At 31.2% G+C, this 23,107-nt stretch overlaps 1 protein-coding gene across 1 annotated transcript; it reads left to right on the forward strand.

The window, feature by feature from the left end:
- The first annotated feature begins 505 nt into the window (after nt 1–505).
- On the forward strand, nt 506–18,925 carry LOC129221281 (XK-related protein 6-like). Its single transcript, XM_054855738.1, has 5 exons — nt 506–1,016; nt 4,990–5,207; nt 8,793–9,078; nt 14,366–14,597; nt 18,494–18,925. Exons 1-5 carry the CDS (start codon nt 562–564, stop codon nt 18,647–18,649), a joined length of 1,347 nt encoding a protein of 448 aa, XP_054711713.1. The 5' UTR covers nt 506–561; the 3' UTR covers nt 18,650–18,925.
- The last annotated feature ends 4,182 nt before the right edge of the window (nt 18,926–23,107 follow it).

The raw sequence follows: 23,107 nt of genomic DNA on the forward strand, positions 1-23,107 counted from the left end.
TTTGTGCCTATAGCTACAGGGGGGAGGGGGTGATAAAAACAGAAATAATAAATGATATTTGTTACAGTCATATCAAACCTAAGAATTTCTGTCACCGAAGATATTTAAAAGTGTGTTTCTCATTTTCATTTTGTACTTTACAATGAACTTCTTTTTTTACTATAAATCTTTTTGCCATCATTATTTTTCTCCCCATTCCCCCCCCCCCTCTCTTCTTATTTCATTTCATTTTCCGTTCCTTTTTTTCGTAAGCGTTATTTAATAATAACCACATTTCTTATTAATTGTCCCTTTTTTCCCATGTTTTGCGATTGTATCAAGGATGCGCAATTTACTCTCTCCAGCTAATTCTTTACTCCAATTGAAAAATATTTCGCGTAATCGTGAAACACTACTCAACTCCAATTTTGTTTACCTTTTTTTTATATATCCCGTAGTTTTCCTGTCTTGCTTTCATTTTCCTGAATTTCCCTTACTCCGTAGTTTTCCTTTAAAACTACCGATAACCATGTTTAAATTATTATTCTGAGCTTCTAACTTAGGATTTTTATCTGCTCAATTATGAATAAACCTAAAACGAGGAGCAGAGATGATTCTGCTACTGACTCTCAAGATGACTCAGATTTGGACGGTAGAACTCCAAATCCGAAATTTAGCAGAAATTCAGGACCGTTTTTGAAAAAAATCAAAATAAAGGGCTATGATACCACAGATGCCTTGCCCAAAAATTTAGACTTCACGTTACTTGATATTCTAGGAATTATTGTTTCCATATGTAGTTTTTTTATGGATGTTGCTTTAGATATTCTCGTTGCTATTGTACATTACAACAATGGGAATGAGTGGTTCTTTACGCTGACAGTGTGTTTCATCGCCGTCCCTTCTCTAACGATGACAGGCTTCAGTTTAAGATGGTATTTGGTTGATGCTGATGAAAAGAAATTGCCCAAAGTGTCCACAAAACGCTGGATTTTCAGAATTGTATTTTTAGTGCTGCAAATGGGACCAATATTGAGGTACTGAAAAATGTATTCTTTACGGTCTTTCGATGTTTTTAGTATTTCATGATGTTACAGTTTTTGTAATTTCAGTGAATTAGTTCAGTATTTATGTTAAAGTTCTTGGAGATATTCGAGACTTTTTAGATTGGAGGAATCGTCCATTTCAGGGACTTCCAAACTTTTCCAAGGTTCAGTACCCTTCAACACAGCAGAATTTCTCACAGCACCCTAGTCATTTATCTCTGATATATATTAGGGCTGCAGAGTCGAACTGATTTTGGGGTTGAGGAAAAACCAGAATTGGTCATTTTCACTCAAAGTCTAGAACTCTACCAGGATTGCGGAGTTGAAGTCGCAAATTTTGGGCAATTTTTATTTAATTCTGGGAAGATTGGTGGAGCTGAAAATACCTAGTGTCCAGAAAAAAATTGCTATTATGGGCATATTCTTATACTTGCACCTGCTGGAGAACAATCAGGGATGTCCAACTGGGGGGGGGGGGTCATGGAGAAGACTGCGTCATTGAAATTTTTAATGGAGGTTTTTTTGAGGGGTATTTTTCACGTTGTTATTGAGGGGGGGGGCTTCGCGATATTAAGTTTGGTGTACCCCTCGTACAATGATATAGGTAATTCAATAAACGAGAGCTCGAGAAGTGATAAGAATGGAACTACTTGCAGTTCCCAGGAGTTGGTGACTAATATCAAACAGGGGGCAATGGCCCCTTAGTAAATGAATAATTACTGAGCCATTGAAATTGTTTGGTTGCATGTTGAATAATATCTTCACATTAGGGCAATTCCATGGTGTCGGACGTAAAAAATGAAGAAAATTTTCTCAGTTTTAATTCCATTTACCAGATATAAACTTTTCCAAAATGATCAAATTTATTTACAAGATACTTACTACATTCCACTGAATAAAAAATCATGTTAGTTTTCCAAAACAGATGCCTAAAGTATAAATTAAAATTTTTTAAAGAGTTGGTGTCGGACGTAAACACACAAATAGTAAAATTGATGTTTCACTTAAAAATTATTAAAAGTCTGTGAATTGGCTTACATTTTAATTTTGAAAACAGCATAATTCTAAAGTACACTTATGATTGAAGCATATTTCACAGTTTTCAAATGATATTATAAGGAATAAAATTATTTAAAAAATATTTTTAGCTTGGTGTCGGATGTAAATTTTCAGTGTCGGACGTCAATTGTTCATATTGGACGTAAACTATTGCTCTTAAATGTCAACACATAACAATGATTACAGTTATAAATATGTAAATTATAGGTTATATATACTGAAACAAAATTTACCAAGTAAATTCAAAAGTAGAGTTGATTGGGGGAAGTGGGACATTGGGGTAAGTGGGTCATCACCCAAAAACTAAAATATGGTTTTTATACTTTTTTACATTGATCATGTCATGGTTCATCAAAGTGATTAGTTTTGCATATATTTGGATTACGTGGAATTTGTATCTAGGTCAGAAAACTTAGTCACAAAAAAAAAACTGAAAAATATTTTTTGGCGAGTTTAAGCAGCATTTTTCAAAGAAATGTTTCCTGGTTAGCATTTATTTTTTTATGATCATTAAACATTCATGTACAGTTTAACTTAAAGTGCATACTGCAATCACAATTTTGGGGTAAAATATTATTAAAAACTGTTTTAGAGGAGGGTACACTTACCCCGTAAAATTTCGCGATAAGACATCCCCACAGTATGGGGTAAGTGGTCCCTCCCCCCCCTAACAGGAGGATTTGAAAATCAAAAGCAACTTTGATGAAATATTTGTATTAGTGAAATACAAGACAACTATGATGATTTAGTAGGAATTGATAGTTCAGCTACAAAAGCTGGTGATTAGTTATTTGTAAAACTTACCAGAAAGAAAACCATCAAGATTTATATGGGTTGAATGTTAATAATGGTTCTTCCATAGCCAACTTTACATAGATGCAGTCATTCAGTGTTTCCAATTTCTTTTTGCACTTATATTTTTGGCAAATTTGCTAAAATTGATCTTAATCAACTGTATTATGTTCATTCAACACACCTTTTCTCAAAAGGGGTCCTACTTACCCCTATCAACTCTAAATGTATATACAATAAATTCACTAAGTTGTTTTTTATGCATGTTCCACTTTAACTTTGAAATTAATGGCAAAAAAAGGAGACACATAGTTGAAAACATATGTTGTTTAAAGGAATGTAACAGTAGTAAAAAATATTCACTTGTTACAAAATGAAGATAGGTTACATCTCAAAGAGATTGAAATTCTTACTTTGTACACAAAAATACATTTATGTATCTTTAAAATTATTGGCTCAGCATACTTAACTGTGCATTTTGGTGTCGGACGTAAAGCACATAATGTACCCCAGAGGAATTCTTTTACAAATCAAAATGAATTTTATTTTGACACATTTTTACAACATCACCAGCAACACATTGTATCTTTAAATGGTTATGAAATGGTTATGCATCTCAATTCATAATATTAATATGTATTTTTTGGAAAAAACAGAATTTCTTCGAGAGTCACCGAATATGATTTGAAAATACTGAAGATGTTGACCTTAGTTTAACCTCATGTAACTTATTTATAACTGAAGTGATCAAATTTTAAACAGGCATTTCAAAATATACAACTCTTTACCTTTAAAATGACACCTCATTTGTTTAGAAATTTTAATTTTGAAAATTTGATCATCTGGTTGACCTTATCATGGAATTGCCCATTAGGGGCTGTTTATAAATGGAGTCGAGTTTCACTCGAATTCCCCCCCCCTTGTTATACGTCATGTTATATCTTTTGAAAGATATTACTAAAAATTTATATCCTAAAGATGCACGATAAAAGTGAAGCTTTTATATTCTTTTTTTTTTTTTTAATTCTGAACTGTCATTCACCCATAAGTTTTGCCTCAAGCTACTTTCTTGTTCTTTCTGCTGCTGACTTAGGCATATTCATAACAGAATTGTATATTTTGATGAAGAAAATAAATTATAAACTGAGAAAACTAAACAATGCTCAAAATACACTTTTTAGTTTTTGACAAAAACAATAGTAATTATTAAGTTCTTTTTTGTTAATACAATTCAAAAATCAAATTTCAAGGCTGAACTTAAGCAATATGGATTAAGCTTTGAAACTGATGACTTGAATAAATAAAACCTTCAAAAACCTGCATCATTTAAAAAGTTTAAAATGCCCAATATCCTCAGTATATGCTTGCTTAAGTAAAACCTTGAAATTAGTTTGTAAAATTTATTAGCAAACCTAACTTCATAATTTCCATTATTCTTCATTGTTTTTCATTATAATTAAGAAACAGAAGTATTTTAACTGTATAATAACTGTTATTTTTCGTTGTTTTTTGCGATAACTAAAAATCAAACTTGACTTCCATCACACAAAAATGTTGCAAATCAGAATTTCAAAGCCCTTGCATAAAAAGTTTCACTTCAAAAAATTTGTTTCAATCTAATGTATGATATCACACTTCTTGTTACTCGCTCCCCCCAGGTTTTTAACAAAGATTCACAACTTAGCCCCAAAATGTGACATCATTTGTGCACCACCAATTATAAACGAATGAAAGAGAAAGCAATTATGTCAGATTTTGAAAACCCCTCCTAGAAAGTTTTTCTGACAAGGATCTTAGATTTTCAAGGTAGGCAGGTTCGAGATAAACAGGTTCAACTGTAATGTTCATCATCGTAGTTGACTCAACAGCTGATTGTGGGCATTGGCCATTTGAGTTAAATATATTTGAATAGCTTTCTTTTCTGTGCCAAAAATATCTTCTCATCAGTATTTTTTAAAACTGATATTGTTTTGAAGTTTTTTATCTGAATTTTTGTATTTTTGCTTTTACATTACATAAATTGTTGATTGTAGTCATTCAGGATAATGATTGTAAACTTATGAAAATGCATAAAAAGTTCTCTCGAAATATTAATGTTTTTTTTTCCTCTCAGGTATGCAGATTCGTTATATTTTGGACTAAAAAGCAACCGTAAAAAATCTAAAGTTCAAGAACAGGTTGATTTTTATAAACAGATGATATATGAAGATGCAGATGCAACTCTCCTTCGTTTGTTTGAATGTTTTATGGAAGCTGCACCCCAATTGGTTCTTCAAATTTATATATTTTCCCAATCCAGTTTACTTGATCAGAATATGCACAATTTGACAGGTATCATTTGTAAAAACTTTAATGTCCTTTAAAATTGCTATTTTTAGTTTATTAACCACTTTTCATTTCAGAAACATTTTTTATGAAAATACTTTTACAAATGTATTTTGTATGCAAATACTTTTAATGATGAACCAAAGAAAAGCTCCACCGACAATGCGCTTCAGTCTACATATATTTGAATTGTGTCACCGAATTTGGCTGTAAAAATAAGGAAAGATGCACAGAAATGTGTTGAAAAGATTTCCAATGCACTTTAGAGTTATAATTTCCTTTTTAGCCTATTTTCTCTTAAAAGAAGGAAGAAACAAGCAGGAAAGAAGGCTAAAATATTTCTCAAAAATATTTCTAAAAACAAAAAAAAAAAGTCAAAAATTAGTGAAATAATTAAATAAATATTGAAAAATTAAAAATTGGGAAGTAGGGTTTTGATATTTAGAAAATGTGTGCCGATCTGTTGTTCCCCCTACAATAACTTTAGAGCAGTGGCGCACACAAGGGAGGGGTCCAGGGGGTCCGGACCCCTCCCAAAGGTCATACTCAAAGTCTCAGTTCTAATAAGTGAGAAAAAAAAAATTCTCATGATAAAAGATTTTTAAAAATATTGTGCACTTTTCCTATAACGAATTGCCTATAACAAGCAGAATGGTGATTATAAATTGAATACACTAAAAAAACATGTTTTTAGTTTTGTAATTACAGATTACATCAAATGAGATTCTATGAATTTCTATAATCATATGGTGCTTCTGCAACGATGAATTTGATTTCTTGAATCCATTTTTTTAATTATGAGAAAAGTTAATGTGTATATTATTTTGCCTTCTGGTAATTTATTTAAGTATATTTCATTCAATAATGCTAATTATTTGTTCAAAAGTTTATTTTTTACTGTATTTCGTTCTGGAGAATAAAAAAAATCGAGTCAATATGTTTGACGGTGTATTGGGGTTATGATATGAGAATGAGGCTTTCGATCTTGGACCCTCCCCTTGCAAAATTCCTGTGTGCGCCACTGCTTTAGAGTGAATTGTTATTTTGAACAAACTTTTTTTTGTCCAATTCAAGCAAAAACACAATATATTGACAACCCAGTTATGCCATCGAGAGACTGCAGTTTTGTTTTTGTTGTGGACTCAACATTCTGGAATAGACTGATAATGGCCGAGCTGGAGGCAAATGTCATTTCATTAAAGCTAAGAGTGAAAACAAGCTAGTAGCTAAAGTAAATTTAGCACACTAGCGAGAGTGCAGCAATGGTGCGATTTAACTGGTCAATTGAATGCAACATAATCTTATTTTTTTCAAAAGATCTGGGGGAGGACACCTCAGTCCCACATTTCACTTTTTCATTCAAACAATTTCAAACTGTTCAAAAAAAAAAAAAAAACAGCATTAGCCTCTCCAAGGAAATTTAAGCCCAATATAGATCCCAAACTAGGCGGATTTGCTTCAAATAAAATTTGCTTTGAAAAAAGCTCTTGATGAAGAACATGTACCTACTTTTTTTTTTCTAATTTAGTTATTTTTAGAAAAAAAATTTGAATTGTTCAAAAAAAATTCAAATATTTTTAACATTAACTCTTGTGGGAAAATTTTTAACCTTTTTATCTGAGAGACCAACAATATTTTTAAAAAATATTTGGTAGTAAAGGATTGAAACACTTGTGCAGATCTGAATATGCTCTTAATTTTGGTTTTGTGGGAAATTGGAAAAAAAAAGAAATATTAATAATAATCAAAATACCATCTCTCTAAATATGAGTGAATCAACATGTAATGAATTCAACTTACAGATGTTTTTGCTGTGAAAGAACTGTTGTTAAGACTTTTTTTTTTTTTTTTTTGGGGGCAATGGAAAATAAATGCTTTATTTTTTAACAGAAAGAAAGAAATGCTAAGTTTTATTTTTGAAAAAAAAAAAGAGCTTTTATTTATTTTTTGAAACATAGAAGCAATATTAGGGTAAGGTGGGGCACTTTAGGGCATGGCCCACCTCGGGACATCATAAATTTCAGCTTTAATTTTGTAAACAGAAATTAGTTCTCTTAGGACATCATCCATGAGAGCAGGTGTGCTTTTTACTCTTCATTGTACTTTGGAATTTCTCACATGAACAGTTAAAAACTGATCTAATTTTCTTTGTTTTGAAAGGTTTGGAGTTACATTAATAGGCGGTTTCATTATTAAAAGTTTTAAGTAAGAAATGAAATAATTTCTATTAGAGCATGTGGTGAATTAAAATATATCCTTTCATAATAATTTAAAGGTTAAAAATTGTATTTAACCTTTATTTGTATTTAACCTTTTTTGTATTTAAAGTTAGACTGCTAAGTCTAACTTTTAAAAAGTTGATATATAATAACAATTTAAGTTGGGCAGGCTGGAACACACAGTGGTGGGGCAAGTTGAGGTACTGTCCCAAGCTGCTCCACAAGTGTACAGTACAGAAAAAGCCTATTTCGTTGTACTTTATGAATCCGATGAGTTTAAATGAACTAAACTAAAATTGAGAAAATGGCTATTGTTTTACAGAAAATTAAGTTTTCTTTCTCGGTAAAATATTAAAATAACAGAAATGGTGAGATCTAGAAAACAAAAATAGGAAGTTTCGTGCTGTTGATACATCTGCTCTTGAAACAGCAGCAGAAAATGTTCTAAGTAATAAGATTTCTATTATTTAAGATGACAATTATTAGGATTGTTGCTGATATCCTAAGGTGCCACACCAAGTGGGGCAGGCTGGGATGTTGTAATGACTTGATGAAATAATGAAGTAAAATAAATTTTCATTGAAGCAAAAGTGTCTAAATTGCATGTTCGGCTAAGTTTGAGGAAAATTGGTTTGAAAATAAAATTTAAAAAAATCACTGTCTAAAAAGTGTCCTAAGGTGCCCCACCTTCCCCTATACAGTTCATATCACTCATTTGGAAGAGAGTGCCACAATACGAAGAAATGAAATTTTACAGGAGAAGCATTTGAAGTTTAACGCTTCAGAAAATTTGCTGTAAGAAAAGTAAATTTGCTGTGCTCTCCAGTGGTTAATATTAGAACAAAAAATATGTCATTATTTTCTAAAGATAGTCATTTGAAGCTTTTTAAGCAAAAAAAAAGGAAATTAAAAATTTTGTATTGTGGCACTCTTTTCCAAATGAGAGATATGTTGATTGTTTCACTGATCTGATATTTGCAGTTCATTACACTGTGGGTCTGAAAATGGAATTGAATTACATAACTCATAGTTTAAATTGCTATGGTCATAACCATCAAGCATCTAACTCAAAAACAAAATCTGTTTTCATTCTGTTCCTGATAAATGTTCTTCTGCAATAATGTAAATAGGAAATGTATAACATTTCAAACTATGCCATATCGGGTAAAGCACATTTCTACTAATTTCTACTAAATGTGGAAAGATGCTTTTTTTTTTTTTAACTTTTGTCAAAAGTTAGATATGATTTTAAAAAATAAAATAAAAAATTTTTTATACAAGATGCATGTAGATATTAATATTTCTAATCAAACATAAAATCTAAAAATTAATCTTAATTTGCTAAATTTCTGAAATATTCTTCCTTTTTCAGCACTTATTCAGCTCGTATCCATGTTTTCATCCTTGATGTCCATGGCATGGGCTCTTGCTTCCTATCAACGTGCCTTACGCTATTCTATAGAAGAAAAGAAGAATATGACTATGTGTGGTTCAATTGTGCAAATCATCTGGCGTTTCTTTGACATTGCATCTCGTGTCATTGCACTTGGACTGTTTGCTTCCCTTTTCCCAACTTACCTGTTTATGGTATTGGCCGCACACTATTTAATAATGTTCACATGGATACGAATCATGGGCACAGAATTTTGTGATAATCAGTGAGTAATTTATCTGAAAATTCTACCATTTCATTTCAAATATATTAAATGTGCTTTGAAAATTTTACTTTATGATAGAAATTTTTTTCAAGTCCAAACATTTGTATAAAACTCTAAAACAAGGCAATGAAATAATATTCTTGGACCTTGGTGTCTGATATTTGTTAGTTTTTGACTCACAGTTTATGCTTTTAGAGAATATGGAAAATCCAGTTTTTAAAATTCTGTGATTAAATGGCACATAACTTTGAAAATGGCTACCGTTTTGAAGCTTGTGCAAATCTGGATGCAGCTGACCAGGATGTACAGCACAAAGTTTTAAATTTTTTATGACTGTACTATTAACAACTAGACCATGTAACAAAAATTAGTCTCATGATTATTTTGGCCAATTGAGCTAAAACCCTATTGCATCACATGTTCTATTTAAAAAGATAAAAGTAGGGGAATGTAGGGCAAGTGAGATGGTTAAGATGATTGAGGTTTTTTCAAAAAGAAAATAGTGGACATTTGTTTTGAGTATAACAGTACATAAAGAAAGAATATTGTATTTTGTGATAAAACTTGCGTTGAAATATTATTTTTTATTTTTGGCCACGGGGCAAAGTGAAAAATAAAATATTTTTCAAACAAAATATTTTCTATTCGTTTATAAAACATATTTTTGATCAAAAGAATCAGTAAATAAAAGGTTGAATGAATAAATGAAAAGATAATGAAACAATAAACAAATAAGACTAAATAAATCACTTTATTTATAAAGAAAAATAATTGAGCAAGTAAAAGAATAAATGAATTAGAAAATAAGTGAATGAATGAATAAATAACTGAACGATTGAATAAATAAGTGAATTTCTGAATGAAGAAATGTAAATAAATTAATTACTAAATGAAAACGTAAGTGATTTATATTAAACTAGCAAAAATACCCGGCGTTGCCTGGGTCAGAAATAAATGTAAGAAACAATCACTACTTCCTTTCGTTTTCTGTTTTAACTGAAAGAACTCAAAACATATCACTTTGACGTGATTAAAAATCGAGCTTCTTCCTTATCCATTAAAGTAAAATAGCAATACATATAAAGAACGAAATAGCATTCAGTTAGAAACGAAAGCATGAATTTAAGCATATAAAAATTTGAAGAATTTCCAAAATATGAACTAACAAAAACAAAGATCACTGAAAAAACCGTGCGCTTTACTTAATTAAATAGTACACACTCAAAAGAAAAAAAAGCTCTCTACTATGTTTCTTTAAGGATGCAAAAAGTACAGTTTCTAAATGTTTAAACAATTTTAAACTCATGTCTGCTCCGGAGAAGCCTTGATTCAAAAATTTCATTATGATTGCTTTTATTATTGCTGTTGTTAGGCAACGAATTTTTGTAACAATGGGTTTTATATTCGCAACTTCAAAACTCGAATACGTTACCTTGCGGTGATTACCAATACTAAAAAAAGGTAAAACATTCCATTCCACGAGTTTTCTTTGGGGTAAATTTCCGGCTTCAAGCAGTTTGTGGTGTAATGTAATTTCAGAAGAATAAAAAAGAAAGCTTCGCACAAATACGATGAAAAAGTACTGTCATTCACTAAACGTCAAAGCAAGTTATAAGTTATGGCATTTGTTTGTTTCACCTTTTTTCATCCGCCATTAGATAGCGGCCGCTGCGCCCCCTATAGTTTATTGGAGTTGCGAATTTAATTATTTAATGGGGAAATGATATGAAATTTACTGTTTTCCACCATAACTTTTAACAACTAAGTTTTTAAGGAATAAATTACAGCCTAAGTTGCTCCCTCATAATGTATCTATCTATGGTGAAAAAATGGTTAAAATCCCTCCAGTAGTTTTGAAGTTTACCCCGGACATCCGGACAGAGATTAGCCCTTTATATATAAAGATGAGGGTGCAATTCCTAAGAAAGCAATGTCATGCTTGCTCCAGAGAGGCCTTGATTCAAAATTTACATTCTGATTACTTTTAATATTGCTGTTGTTATGCAACGAATTTTCGAAACAATGGGTTTAATCTTTAATCATTTGATGTGGAAATTGCATGACATTTACTGTTTTCGATCACGACGTTCTTAAACTTAGTTTTTTAGCAATAAATTATAGCCTAAGTTGTTCCCCGATTATGTAACTATCTATGGTGAAAAAATGGTTAAAATCCCTCCAGTAGTTTTGAAGTTTACCCCGGACATCCGGACAGAGATTAGCCCTTTATGTATAAAGATGATTGAGTGAGAAAATGAATCTTAACTATTTCACTTTGCCCCATCCACTTTGCCTTGCATAGACTTGAATAATTGTACAATTCATTTAAAATAGAAATAAGCTTAATATTAACTAAATTAATATTGCATTGGATAGTAGGAGGTCACAATTAATACTTAAAATATTAATAACAAAAACTTTGTCATTTTATAGCAACAAAAATAATTTTTGACTTGCAATAAAATATTACAATATGTGTACCATTTTTTTTAAATTGCGTATATTACCAAATGCTTTAATCTTCGACAGCTTTCTTGACTGGAATAGATTACGTGTGGTTAAAATAATACAAGGTAGGTAGAGCTAAAAGCAAAGTAAATATTTCACTATTTCACTTTGTCCCGCTATTCTACTTTGCTCTATGTTCCCCTATATATTGTTTAGTGTGTTAAAAACTTCATCTTTATACTCACTGGCTAAATGAATGAGATTGAAAAAAAAAAATTCTTGTTAAGCTACTTCGGTGGGGGGGGGGGGGGGGGGGACATGGTAAAGTAATTCTAACTGTTCATTGTTTTCAAACAATTTTTGATGTTTATGAGCCCTGATGTTTTCACTGATATTGAATAATTTGTAATGAGTATTTGTAATTCTCCTAAGCCAAGTTAACCTTGCTCCAATTATATCCACCTCCTTAACAGTGTTTTACAATATAAACGAAGGTTTTTTTTTATGACCGATGCAAGTAATATCATTTTAGTTAAAAAATAATTGAATCTATGTTATAACTATTACTCTCCCCCACCCCCCACTCACCAGGGCTTGAAAAACTAATGTTTTTACAAAATGAGCGTGGGTTTAATAGGCAAGAAACGATGCTTCCAATATTTTTTTTATTGTTTACAATGTGAACTTTTTTTTGGACATTTCGCTCATAGGAGTGAATTCAATGCTCTAATTTTACGCCGAAAACGTTGTAAAAAAAGTCCCTTGGAAAAAGAGTTTGGTTTTGTTGATTTTTAAAATATTTAATGGGGGAATTCCCCATGAGTCTCCCAACTTGCTCCAAATTTTCATGCTTTTGAACTTTGAAACTCTCTAACCCCTCAGAAGAGTGTTATTAGCTAATGTAACGCCCTCTTTCCCTCCAAATAAAATTAATAAAACTGAAAAAAATTGAAGGGTGCCATTTCCAAAAAGTGGGGTGTATTGGGGGAAAATGGCAAGTCGTATTTGGATTCTGGTGATCTTTTCGCATAAGAATCAGCAAGAATTATGTCAGAAGCCTTTTTAAGGTTGTTTTTGTTTTTTGCCGTGCTGTGTCATTAAAGTTTAAAAGGGGGGGGGGGCGAGCTTGTGTTAAAATTAAAAAGTGGGTAACACTGTTCTTCCTCGACTGCATTATTTTTTTAAAACTAATTCAAATCAAATTTATAGAAATTACTTGATTGAAACAGTAGCAATTGCCAGTAATTTCTTCAATTTCAGATTATTGTTTTCGGAAAATGACAGTTATGAAGGAGGCCGTCGCCCCCCCCCCCCCCCCCCGCCCTAGTAAAGCCCCTTTTTTTACATTTATTTACATCCCTAAAATTCAAGTTCACAGAGGTGAGAAGTCAGAAGAACCACACTAAGTTTTTAAAGCAAAATTTATCTTTTTGTTTTTCGACAAAAAATTCACAACTTCAACTATGGTCAAAAATAAATAAAAAGGCTCCCTTGTATCATGGACAATGAAATTTGATGTCATTACTGCCACGTGTTAATAAGGAATGGCATTTTGTGTTTAGGTAACAGAGATGAGAATTTATTGTGTGACATGACTCTTTGTCCTACTAAAACAAACTAAAACACAATATTAAAAAATTAAATATGCTTAAACAAGTAGTATTTGAGACACTTGTGAAAGGAATAATAAATAAGTATATACTTTTAATTAATTAAACAAGTTATTAAGCAACATAAAGTTACACCAGGTGTGTGACATTCCACAGAGGTGAGAATTCACATGTTGTGAACCAAAAATATACTAAAATAAAAATTATTATTTAAAAATTTGTTGGCAGGTTAAAATAGATATATTTTTGATGAAATTAAAAATCATTGTTAAATGAATTGTAACTTAAAATTTTTACTGTAAAAGCCGTGTGACAGAAAAGTTACACTTTTTGAAGAATAACCCAATTGCTTTGAAAAATAAAAAAGATTGTTCTATTGTCTACTGAGAGTAATACTTTATGATATTTTTTTTCTTACTCTAGTCTATTATATCTTACTATATATTAGGAAACCAAATTTTTGTAGTTTTTCAAAATTGACATTGGAAAACTCTTCCATTTATTTATGAACATTGCTGAAGGTATCTGGGTTTAAACAAATGCAAGATAGTATGCATAATAAAATTTAAAAACATGATTAGGTTGTTTCCAAAATTTTAAAAATACTTATTTTTGAAAGAGCATGCTTAAAAACCATAGGATTTAACCACTTTTTAAATAATATGACAAAGTTTAATATTTTGAAACAATTAATTTTAATCGGTTCGCAGATTCAATTTCATTTTTTATGCTTCTGCACATGATATCACAAGTGATGAAATGGCATTCACTGATGCAATTAGTGCAAAGGGCAATATTGAATTTGCTTCTTTACTCACATGTGTCGGCAGCGATGTGGTTGATAACAAGTGTAGAGCGTAATTATTTAATTCGCTTCTTAATTATCCTAATCTGGAAACATAGTAGACAGTAAGCACAAGCATCAGCGCACCAAAGTTCATCACTTGTGATGTCATATAGAACATGCCTAGTTTCCAAAATCGCACAATTTAAGAAATTAATTGAAAAATAAACTTAGAGAAAATGAAAAAAAGAGTAAGAATAATAGAATTATATATTTAAATCACATTACACATAAATTACAATTAAAAATGAATATAGTTAAATTTAAATTGCATGTTGTCATTTTTTAAGTTTTAAGTCATTTTTTAAATTACCTTTTCAGTTAATCATATGTATATTTTGTTCATTTCTCAAAATTCTCAGGAAAATATTCTTTCTCATTTCAGCTGTGGAGAATTTTTGTATAATGTTGTTCTTGGAATTGTATTTATATTTTGTTACTTCAATCCTAAAGACAGCCCAACTCGTCGACGTTTCACTTTCTACTACGCTTTGACTTTCATTGAAAATTCGGCACTCATGTGTGCTTGGTTCATTTATTCACCACCCCAGATCACTTACAAATATCCGGCCATGTTCATGCAGTTTTTGAGTTTTACCCTTGGACTTGTTATAATGGTAAGTTAGTGTCTCTCATTGCAAAATTTCGCTTTCTTATTACTGTAAGTAAATATCTGTATGTCAGAGGCAGACTAACGTAAGTCCGAAAACTGATTTTCCGTTTATTAATGCATTGTATGTAGAATCCTATTTCTCTGCAAACCATGTGAATTCTGAAGTAAAAAATGAATAAATGAATTGAATTGAGTAATTCTGAAAAAAAAAAAAACTTTAATTATTTAACACAGTTGAAAACGTATGATGCATGCCATCTATTGCATGCTCCTGGCAATTGTTTTCCTTCTCTCCTGTAAAATAGAGATTATGTGACTTTTGTCAGTCTGGCTCTGAGGTAATATTTGCATATTTCTATTAAGTTCAGCAAAAATTTTAAGTTGAAAATTTTACTTTCAAAGAGGTGCTAGAGTGGATGTCTCTGATATCGCAACAATATTTTGTTAATGCTTTGACCAGGGCTTGACTGAAGCCATAAGCACCCAGGGCAAGCATTACTTTTAGGGCCCCCTCACCTTAGGTTGCCATCTCTCGGAATTTGATCCATAAACTTTATTTTCAATAAACTATTATAGGTATTGGACTTGTCTATTTTTTCTTTGGGAATGTAGTTAATTTTGGTACCGCATAGACATAATCTATACATATAATAAAAGATGCTTGTTAGTATGTGTGTTATATTATCTTCTAAACTGCAATCAGTTTGAATATGCATTTCATGCAATATTTTTTTTATTTATCTTCTACATCAGCGGTTCTCAACAAAGAATATCAAGGCGATGGGAGGGGAAGGGCATTAGGGTATATCAGATGAAATAAAATCAACTCTCTCATTAATGTTGTGAAAGTGACTAATGTGTACGCCAACCTCACTTGGATCCTAAATTACCTCAAAAAATTGTATTTACTTCTTTTCATCTTGGATTTCATATGTTCTAGTTATAAGCTGTTCAAAATTAAGCTTTTGAACAGTTGAGTTCAATTTTGTGCGTGAAACTATCTAGCTTTTTCCTTATTTACTAGTTTTCAGATCCATATCAATTAAAGTTCCAATCAGATTGCTTGTATTAGGCATGTACGGAGTTAGAGGGGGTGAGGGGGGTGACCTCATGTCAGTATCAAAGGCGCTTCAGAGCCTGAAAGTTTGAGAACTCCTGTTCAACGTCATCAACTAAAATGATATCATATGCTGCGAAAGAAGACATTTGATGAATGAAAAAGATCGGGATAAGCCAGAATTTTTTTGGGGGGTAAATCATTTTGAAAACTTCCAAAAAAAATGAGAATTTGGATTCCCCCCCCCCCCCCCCCCCGCCCCATCCTGGCGCAAAAAGATTTCAGTGTTAACCCTTTATGTTAACATTAAAACTGAACGAAAGAGTTGATAGAATTCATGACCAATAAAGAGAGAATTATTGATTGATATGATTAACCTTTGACTAGTCTTATGTTCATTAGAACAAAAATTCAACATACGGAACACAAAGTTAAAATTGTAGTTTTCGAAATAATTTCACCTCAAAATAATAAAAGTAAAAATCCTTTTACTTAAAAGATTAGCAATCAAGGTCACGTCTAAAGCAAAATGTGTCATTAAAAACAATGGTAAATTCATTGTGAACGAACTGCAGTAAGATGAATTATGTAGGCTCCTCCGTATTTTCAAAGTTTTTTTTCGTGGGGGGGGGGGGGAGCAAAGGGTATGAATTCAGTTTGTTTGAAAGGAAAAAAGCATCAAAATACAAGCAAAAATACATAATTGCATTATGTTGTAAAAATCCAGAGGGGGGTCAATAGCTCCCCCCCCCCCCCCACCTCCATTGATTGCCCAAGTGACGAGCCTGTATGTAGGTAAATTGAAATTCAGACATTTGGGGGTGTCGTGAAGATAATCATACATCCTACAACAAGAATATTAGTAAACAATGAATAAACTAGAATGGAATTAGTAGCTACGTAATGCAATTTTAGCTAAGTCAGCATTATTTTAAACAAGAAATAAATTTTGATTTCCTAGAGAAGAAAATCCAAGGAATAAGCAGTAATAAAAAGTGTTACCAACGTTTGAAATAATTAGCCTTAGTAAAATCAAACCATAAACGTAAGATGCTAAGACGATTAAACATCATTTGGTAATGACATGTTAAGTAGTAGAACATTTATTCTACACACAACAATGGACTAAATTTACAACACCAGTTTTCAAGAATTCTAAGTTAAAATCAACATTAGAGGCAATAAAATGACGAAATAACCCCCTTTTGTCACAAAAAGTTTTAGGCAGAAAGTTTAAACATTTTCTTTAGAAGAAATAACGTTAGAAAAGGAATTTTTTCTCAAAACACCTAAATTGCCGCTGTGTCAATACTTTATTTTGATTAGTATTTGATGAACATTAGAAAATCCATATTAGGTACGCATTTGACTACTGAGTAGATCAACAAAACAGTATAGAACCAGTGGTCAATCTGCCATGGCCGACTATTGGAAATGCATAACAATTGAGTACCCAGTGGTCAGCCGCCCCTCTAAAAATAATTGAGTCGAAGAAGGAGTTTAATTTGCAATTGAAATGCAATGTTATATAACTATTCATTAAAGTAAAAGCAAATTTACATCAGAACGAAAAAAATAAAATTACTTAACATTTAAAGATCATGTGCATTCTTAAGAAAAGAACTAGGATGATGGGCACACCATTTAAAATAAAATGACTCATTACTACTTAATAAAACGTACTTACAACTTCAGTTTTTGGATGATAGTTGGGGACAGGCAAAGGAATGTGGGAAAGCATCATATCTGATTTTGAGTAATACATATATTATTTATAAGCACTTTTATGTCCTTGTAGTGCCCTTGTGGTCCTATTGGAGACTTGCCGACTACTGGAGCACTTACCCTACTTTTTTTTTCCCCTGTTGCAGCATTAAGCCTTAAAAATAGGCTGGTTAACACCCTCAACCCCCAATGCTTTTTCTTCGTTCCTTCCCACACCCAACCTTTTTTTCTAAAGTCATGAGTATCAAATTTTAATGAAATTGTTTTTGGCATATCTTTTTATAGCTATGCTTGATAAACATACATTTTAAAAAAATAATTAAAAGTTGCTAATTAGGTGTGGGAACGAATTACTAATAGTCTCATAATTTTTTAATACCATACTGGTTTTGGGATTTTTAGTACATTAAAATTACGTTTGCTTCCTTTGCAGTGAGGAGTACTGAACACTCGCCAACTGGTCTATCAAATTTGCTTTTATGAATTGTTTATTTTGCAATTATTTTATAGTATGTAACTCATTAGTTTTTGAACTTGTATTATTCAAATTGTTTTACTGTTGTATTACATGGGTACTAAACTGAGATGTCGCTATAGTTGCCATGAGTTGTATTGCATGGGTACTAAACTGAGATGTCGCTATAGTTGCCAGGAACCTATATGGAAATTATTTTTTGGGGGTGGGGGGCAGGCCTCTTCTGGGGGGGCTTCTTCCTTAAATATGCCCTTGGTAGTGGCCTACTACAAATTTCCCTTTTAATTAATGGAAATTATTTTCTGAATTTCATAGAAATGAAGTGGAAAGCTTTAATCCATCATAAAGTAAAAATACTGTAGGGGGCTTTCAGATTTGAAGTTATTGTAAGAAATAATATTTATCTGCGATTTGCATTCCACATTTGTTCTGCCCTGTTAAATTTAAGTGTCAGTGGTGCTAGAATATCTACTTCAATTAGAACTGAATGACCAGTTCTTGATTAATGTTATTTCATTTAGGAATTACATTTTCAACAACAAGATTTAATCATTCTTTTTTTCTTTTTTTTTCTCGTTCTTAAGTAACTAAAACTCTTCTGTTCTGAAATAAAATAGTATTTAATCAAATTTTTTCCCCCCAGATTATCTATTATCTTCTACTTCATCCCACAAAGAATATTTCAGTGTGGGACCATTGGATGAAATCGAAGCAATCTAATGTTATAAACATGCCAAATGGTGATGCTTCTGGTAAAGAAATTACTCAACACAGCAACGTCCAAGAGCACAGGTTATGAGATGAAAGTGATTTATTTACCCATAAGCATATTTGCACTTAATTTTGTTATTTTTTGCTAAATAGAATTTGTATTTTGCTACTTGTTTACCTTTTACTGAGATATATATAAACTATATTTTTACTTAGAATCTTATCAGCATAAGAGTTAAGAATAACTGCTTACTGTGTATTTGTTTTCTTTAGAAGTTTATTGTTGACTTTTTTAATGGGATTCCTTGTTACATATATTAATTTATTAGGTTTTTGTATCGTTTGTTTATTCGAGAAACATACTTCCCCCACTCCCCTTGCTTTGGTGTTATAAATTTGGAAAAAAATAATAATAATTTCTCTCTATTTGCTAATTCTACTTAAGCTTTTTTTTTTAAGAAAAAAATCTAATTTTATTCTACTTAAAGTTTTTCTAAGTGTGTGTTTTGTAAACTCTAAATTTGATTCAAAATGTTACAAAGGCAACTGGCTATTAAAAATCTAGTGCTTTTAATACAGAATTTTGATAATGAACCTTATTTGATTTTTTTAAGTGAAAAAAAAAAGTTTATTAAGAGAACTAAATTTTTCAAATATCTAAATCACCTTTTTATATACAAAACATATTTTTGAGACATATTACGTATTTAGATGCTTTATTAAACAAATATTTGATATTAGCAGTCGCTGAAACATAATGTATCATATATCACATATTAAATATTTGAATTGTAGTTATTCATTTTATTACCTATTTTTTGTGCAATATGCACACCTTTCTACAGTTGTATCATATTCTGCCATAAAGTTTTATAATTGATGACAAATTCTTGCTCTTACATCTTTGGGCTGAAGTGTTGTAAAAAAATACAACTATATTAAATGCTTTTCAGTAAGTTACTAATTCTATATTAGTTACCAGTTTATTTGGCACTCTTGGCTTCCTTAAGAGGTTTTCCACCTCCAGCTCAGTCACTTCCCATGCCAGGCTGATGAGTGCTAATAAGCACGAAACTGCAGTCCTCGGCGGAATGATTGAGCTGGAGCTGTATTTCATGTATATTAAATGCATCTGATTTCTATACCGTGCATTTTATAGTATCTTAAACAAAATATATTTTTTCTTCTGCAATTTTTCTTATTACAAAAAGAAAAAAATCTTGCTATCTTCTAAAGTTTCATTTTTCCCCTAATTTAGTTCAGACTGTTTAAATTTTATGTGGTTTTCATTAGCAAGGTTGTTTACCAATTAAATTTAAAACTTAGAATTGATGTATGAATTATTTGAGGTCTTAAATATGGTTTTTAACTAAAAAAATAGGTTGCTTATCATTTCCTGAATTTTTTAATTGCTTTTAAATAGTTTTGAGAAATTATTATTCAGAAATTTAAATTTTAACAAAGTGTACTTGAATTAGATTTTATGTAAATGTAGACTGGTATGCATATACCTTTTTTTTTTCTAGATCTATATAAATGTCTAAGATGAGCAGAGTATAGTCATGTTTTTCATGATTTAGATGGTTATAAATTGTTACATAACTTTCTTATTTGTCCATAAGTGTGAGCATTGTCACTTTCAATTTATATAATTGATGATTGAACTAAAGTCATAAATAAAAGTTGCCAAACCTTTGAAAATGAAAGATATTTTATGATTAAACTTTTATGAACAAGGTTTTGCATAGGTTTATAATCTTTTTTACCAATTTTGTATTAATTTTATTGATTTTACCCAGAGAGAAATGGTTGTAATTTGCATATAAACAGATCTTTTTGTATTGCTTCAACATTTACTACACTCTTTTATTATGTTAACTTTCTTGAATGGTTAATGTGAAATATTGTCATTCTTGTTTTACTTCATTTAATTAAATACATGTAGATGAGCTTAAATCAATTTACATATGTTTTTAAAAGGCACTTTTTTTTTTTCTATGAAGTGAAAATTGTTCTTGTCTGCTGGAATGCGCAGTTGTAATCAGGGTTCGAAAATATCCGATATTTTGATAAATATAGGATACTTTGATATATATCCAATATTTTCAATTAGTACAAACTAAAGTCTTCAAAATAGAAAATGCATCCTCAAATTACTCTTTATTTTCTTATATTAAAATTACAATATGTGGACTTAAAATTAAGGTTTCTTTCATTATTTATATTTAAAATTTCATTTTACATTTATATTGATTTTAATGGAGTAGATTTAGCATTAGCTGTTTTACACATTTTGTTTCTGTTAGTTACTTTTACAGTTATATGAGTCAGAAAGAGCAGTCCTTCCCAGGTGGCACACACTCCTGGGAGTGGCATCCAAAATGGGTGTACTAGTTTGAAAAATATGAATATTTCAATAAATTCGGAAAAATTTCCTCAACATATTCAAAATTGTTTCTTTTTTTGGGGGAGGGGGGTGACACTACAAATTTCCACCCTATGTGACACTTGTGCTAGGAAGGCTGGTGATATCTATGTATTACTTCTAAAGTACGAAAACACAACATCTAGCTGTAGTCTACCATGGGAAGGTAAACCTGGGCAGTATCTGCAGAAATTGTGTTTCAGATATTTGAAAAAACGTGCTTTAGATTCCATACTCAGGGATCAGAGTCGTCCTATATTTCCTATAAATCTTTTTTTTTTTTTTTTTTTTTTTTTTTTTTAAGGCAAAAACTGTCCTATATTTTCTAAAAATCCTATATTTTCAATAAAAATGCTATATTTTTGGTATCATATTGGAATTCTCCTTTTATTTCTTTGCATCCTTTGTTTGCCGAGTTTCCCTCGAGGAAAAGGATATGCAAAAACAAAAACAATGTTTTGATTGAGAATATTCCTAAGTGTTAAGGTTTATGAGCAACTGAGAGCTTTTTGTGGTTCCAGTACGTGAACGAATGTTACTACTGTTGCCAGCTTTGAAGGAATACTTCTTGGAGGATCTTCCTAAGCAAAAAAGTTCATTGTTAAATCTTGATAGGTTTGCACTACGCAAGCATAAAGAAAGTTTTAGCAAGTATTTTACTGCAATCCATCTCGCCATTTCTGACTAGCGTCAGGTCATTTAAGGCAATGAAAGATGGCTATTTTCAGTTTAAAACTGATTTTATTTTTCTACTTAATATAAAATTTGAACTAAAATGATCAATTTTAAGAGGAATTCTATGTTACACAACAGAATTTCTTTTCAATTATGCTCCCCTTTCTTAGGTAAAAATTCTTTCAAGTATTCCACTGTTACAAGGCTTTTCCAAATATACCAGTTGTACTGCATTTTAAATGTTACAAAATAAGAAACGTGATACAGAAGTAAACGTGTTTGTATTCTTGCTCCGAAAACCTTTTTTTTCTTCTCCATTCTTCATTTCAGAAGTCAATTTTTTCTCACTGTACTCTAAAATTCTGAGCAGCACAAAGTTATTTGTATGTTTTAGCTGGAAATCCTGGGTTGCCTTGAGTTTAACAAACTTCTTCAACATTAGTATTCCTTCCCTAAAGTAAGAGTCTGGAAGGCTGTGAAAATATTCATCTCCTTCGCTCTCAAGCCCTTTCCAAAAGTAAATTTCTTCAAGTTTGTTAGCAGATAGAGCTCTGAGGGTGCTAGTGTAACAGGAGGAAAGACTGAGCAAACTGCACCTTAAATTCCACAGTTTACCTATCGCAAAATGCACTCTTGTGAATTTGTGCGTTATCTGGTAAAAGATAGATTTTTTTCTTCAAGTTAGGCCTCTTCTGCAGAATTTTGGCATCCCAACTGGTCAAGAAGGTTAGAGTAATATTTGCCTGTAATTACTTTGCCCTTCTCCAGGCAATCAATTAACAGGATCCCTTTTGCACTCCAAAACATGTTGCTCAAATCCTTTTCAACAGATGGGTCAACTTCTCTTCTTTTCTTTGCTGAACACCCTCTTTCACCTACTCTTTTGATTCTTGTTTCACTTCTGGAGTGTAGTTGTGAACCCATAAAACCCCCAATAGAGACTTCCAATCCCTATTGAAACAATCCAAACAATCTGATTTTAATCGGCATTCAGCAAATGCGGCACCCATCTTGTGCCTAGCTTTTGCGCCCCCAATTCTTTGTACAAGATGTTTCACACCCTTTCTTCCAGTATCCTCACAGCCTGCTGCTCAGAAAGCGTCAAACAGTTTTATGTATTTTTTTGTTAAATCATTTTCAGTTTAAATTGGAATCAAGTTCTTTCCCATAATATTACCTTCATTTTTATTTATTTTTATTTTTGTGTGTGAGAAATTTGAATTTTCATATTGTGACAATAAAGAATCAATAAGGTATGTATAACAATTTATGTTTTTTTGCATCAGTAGCGCTCAGTGGTAAATTTTGTATAATGTGTATGCAAAATTTAATCTTTTTTTTGTGTGTGTGTCCTATAAATCCTATATTTTTCAAAATGTGTCCTATATTTTTTTCAAAAAATGACTTATATATTGTTAGTTGGTCGCTTTGATCCCTGCATACTAA

Source organism: Uloborus diversus, chromosome 4 (genome assembly GCF_026930045.1).
Source record: "Uloborus diversus isolate 005 chromosome 4, Udiv.v.3.1, whole genome shotgun sequence".
Taxonomy (NCBI): Eukaryota; Metazoa; Arthropoda; class Arachnida; order Araneae; family Uloboridae; genus Uloborus; species Uloborus diversus.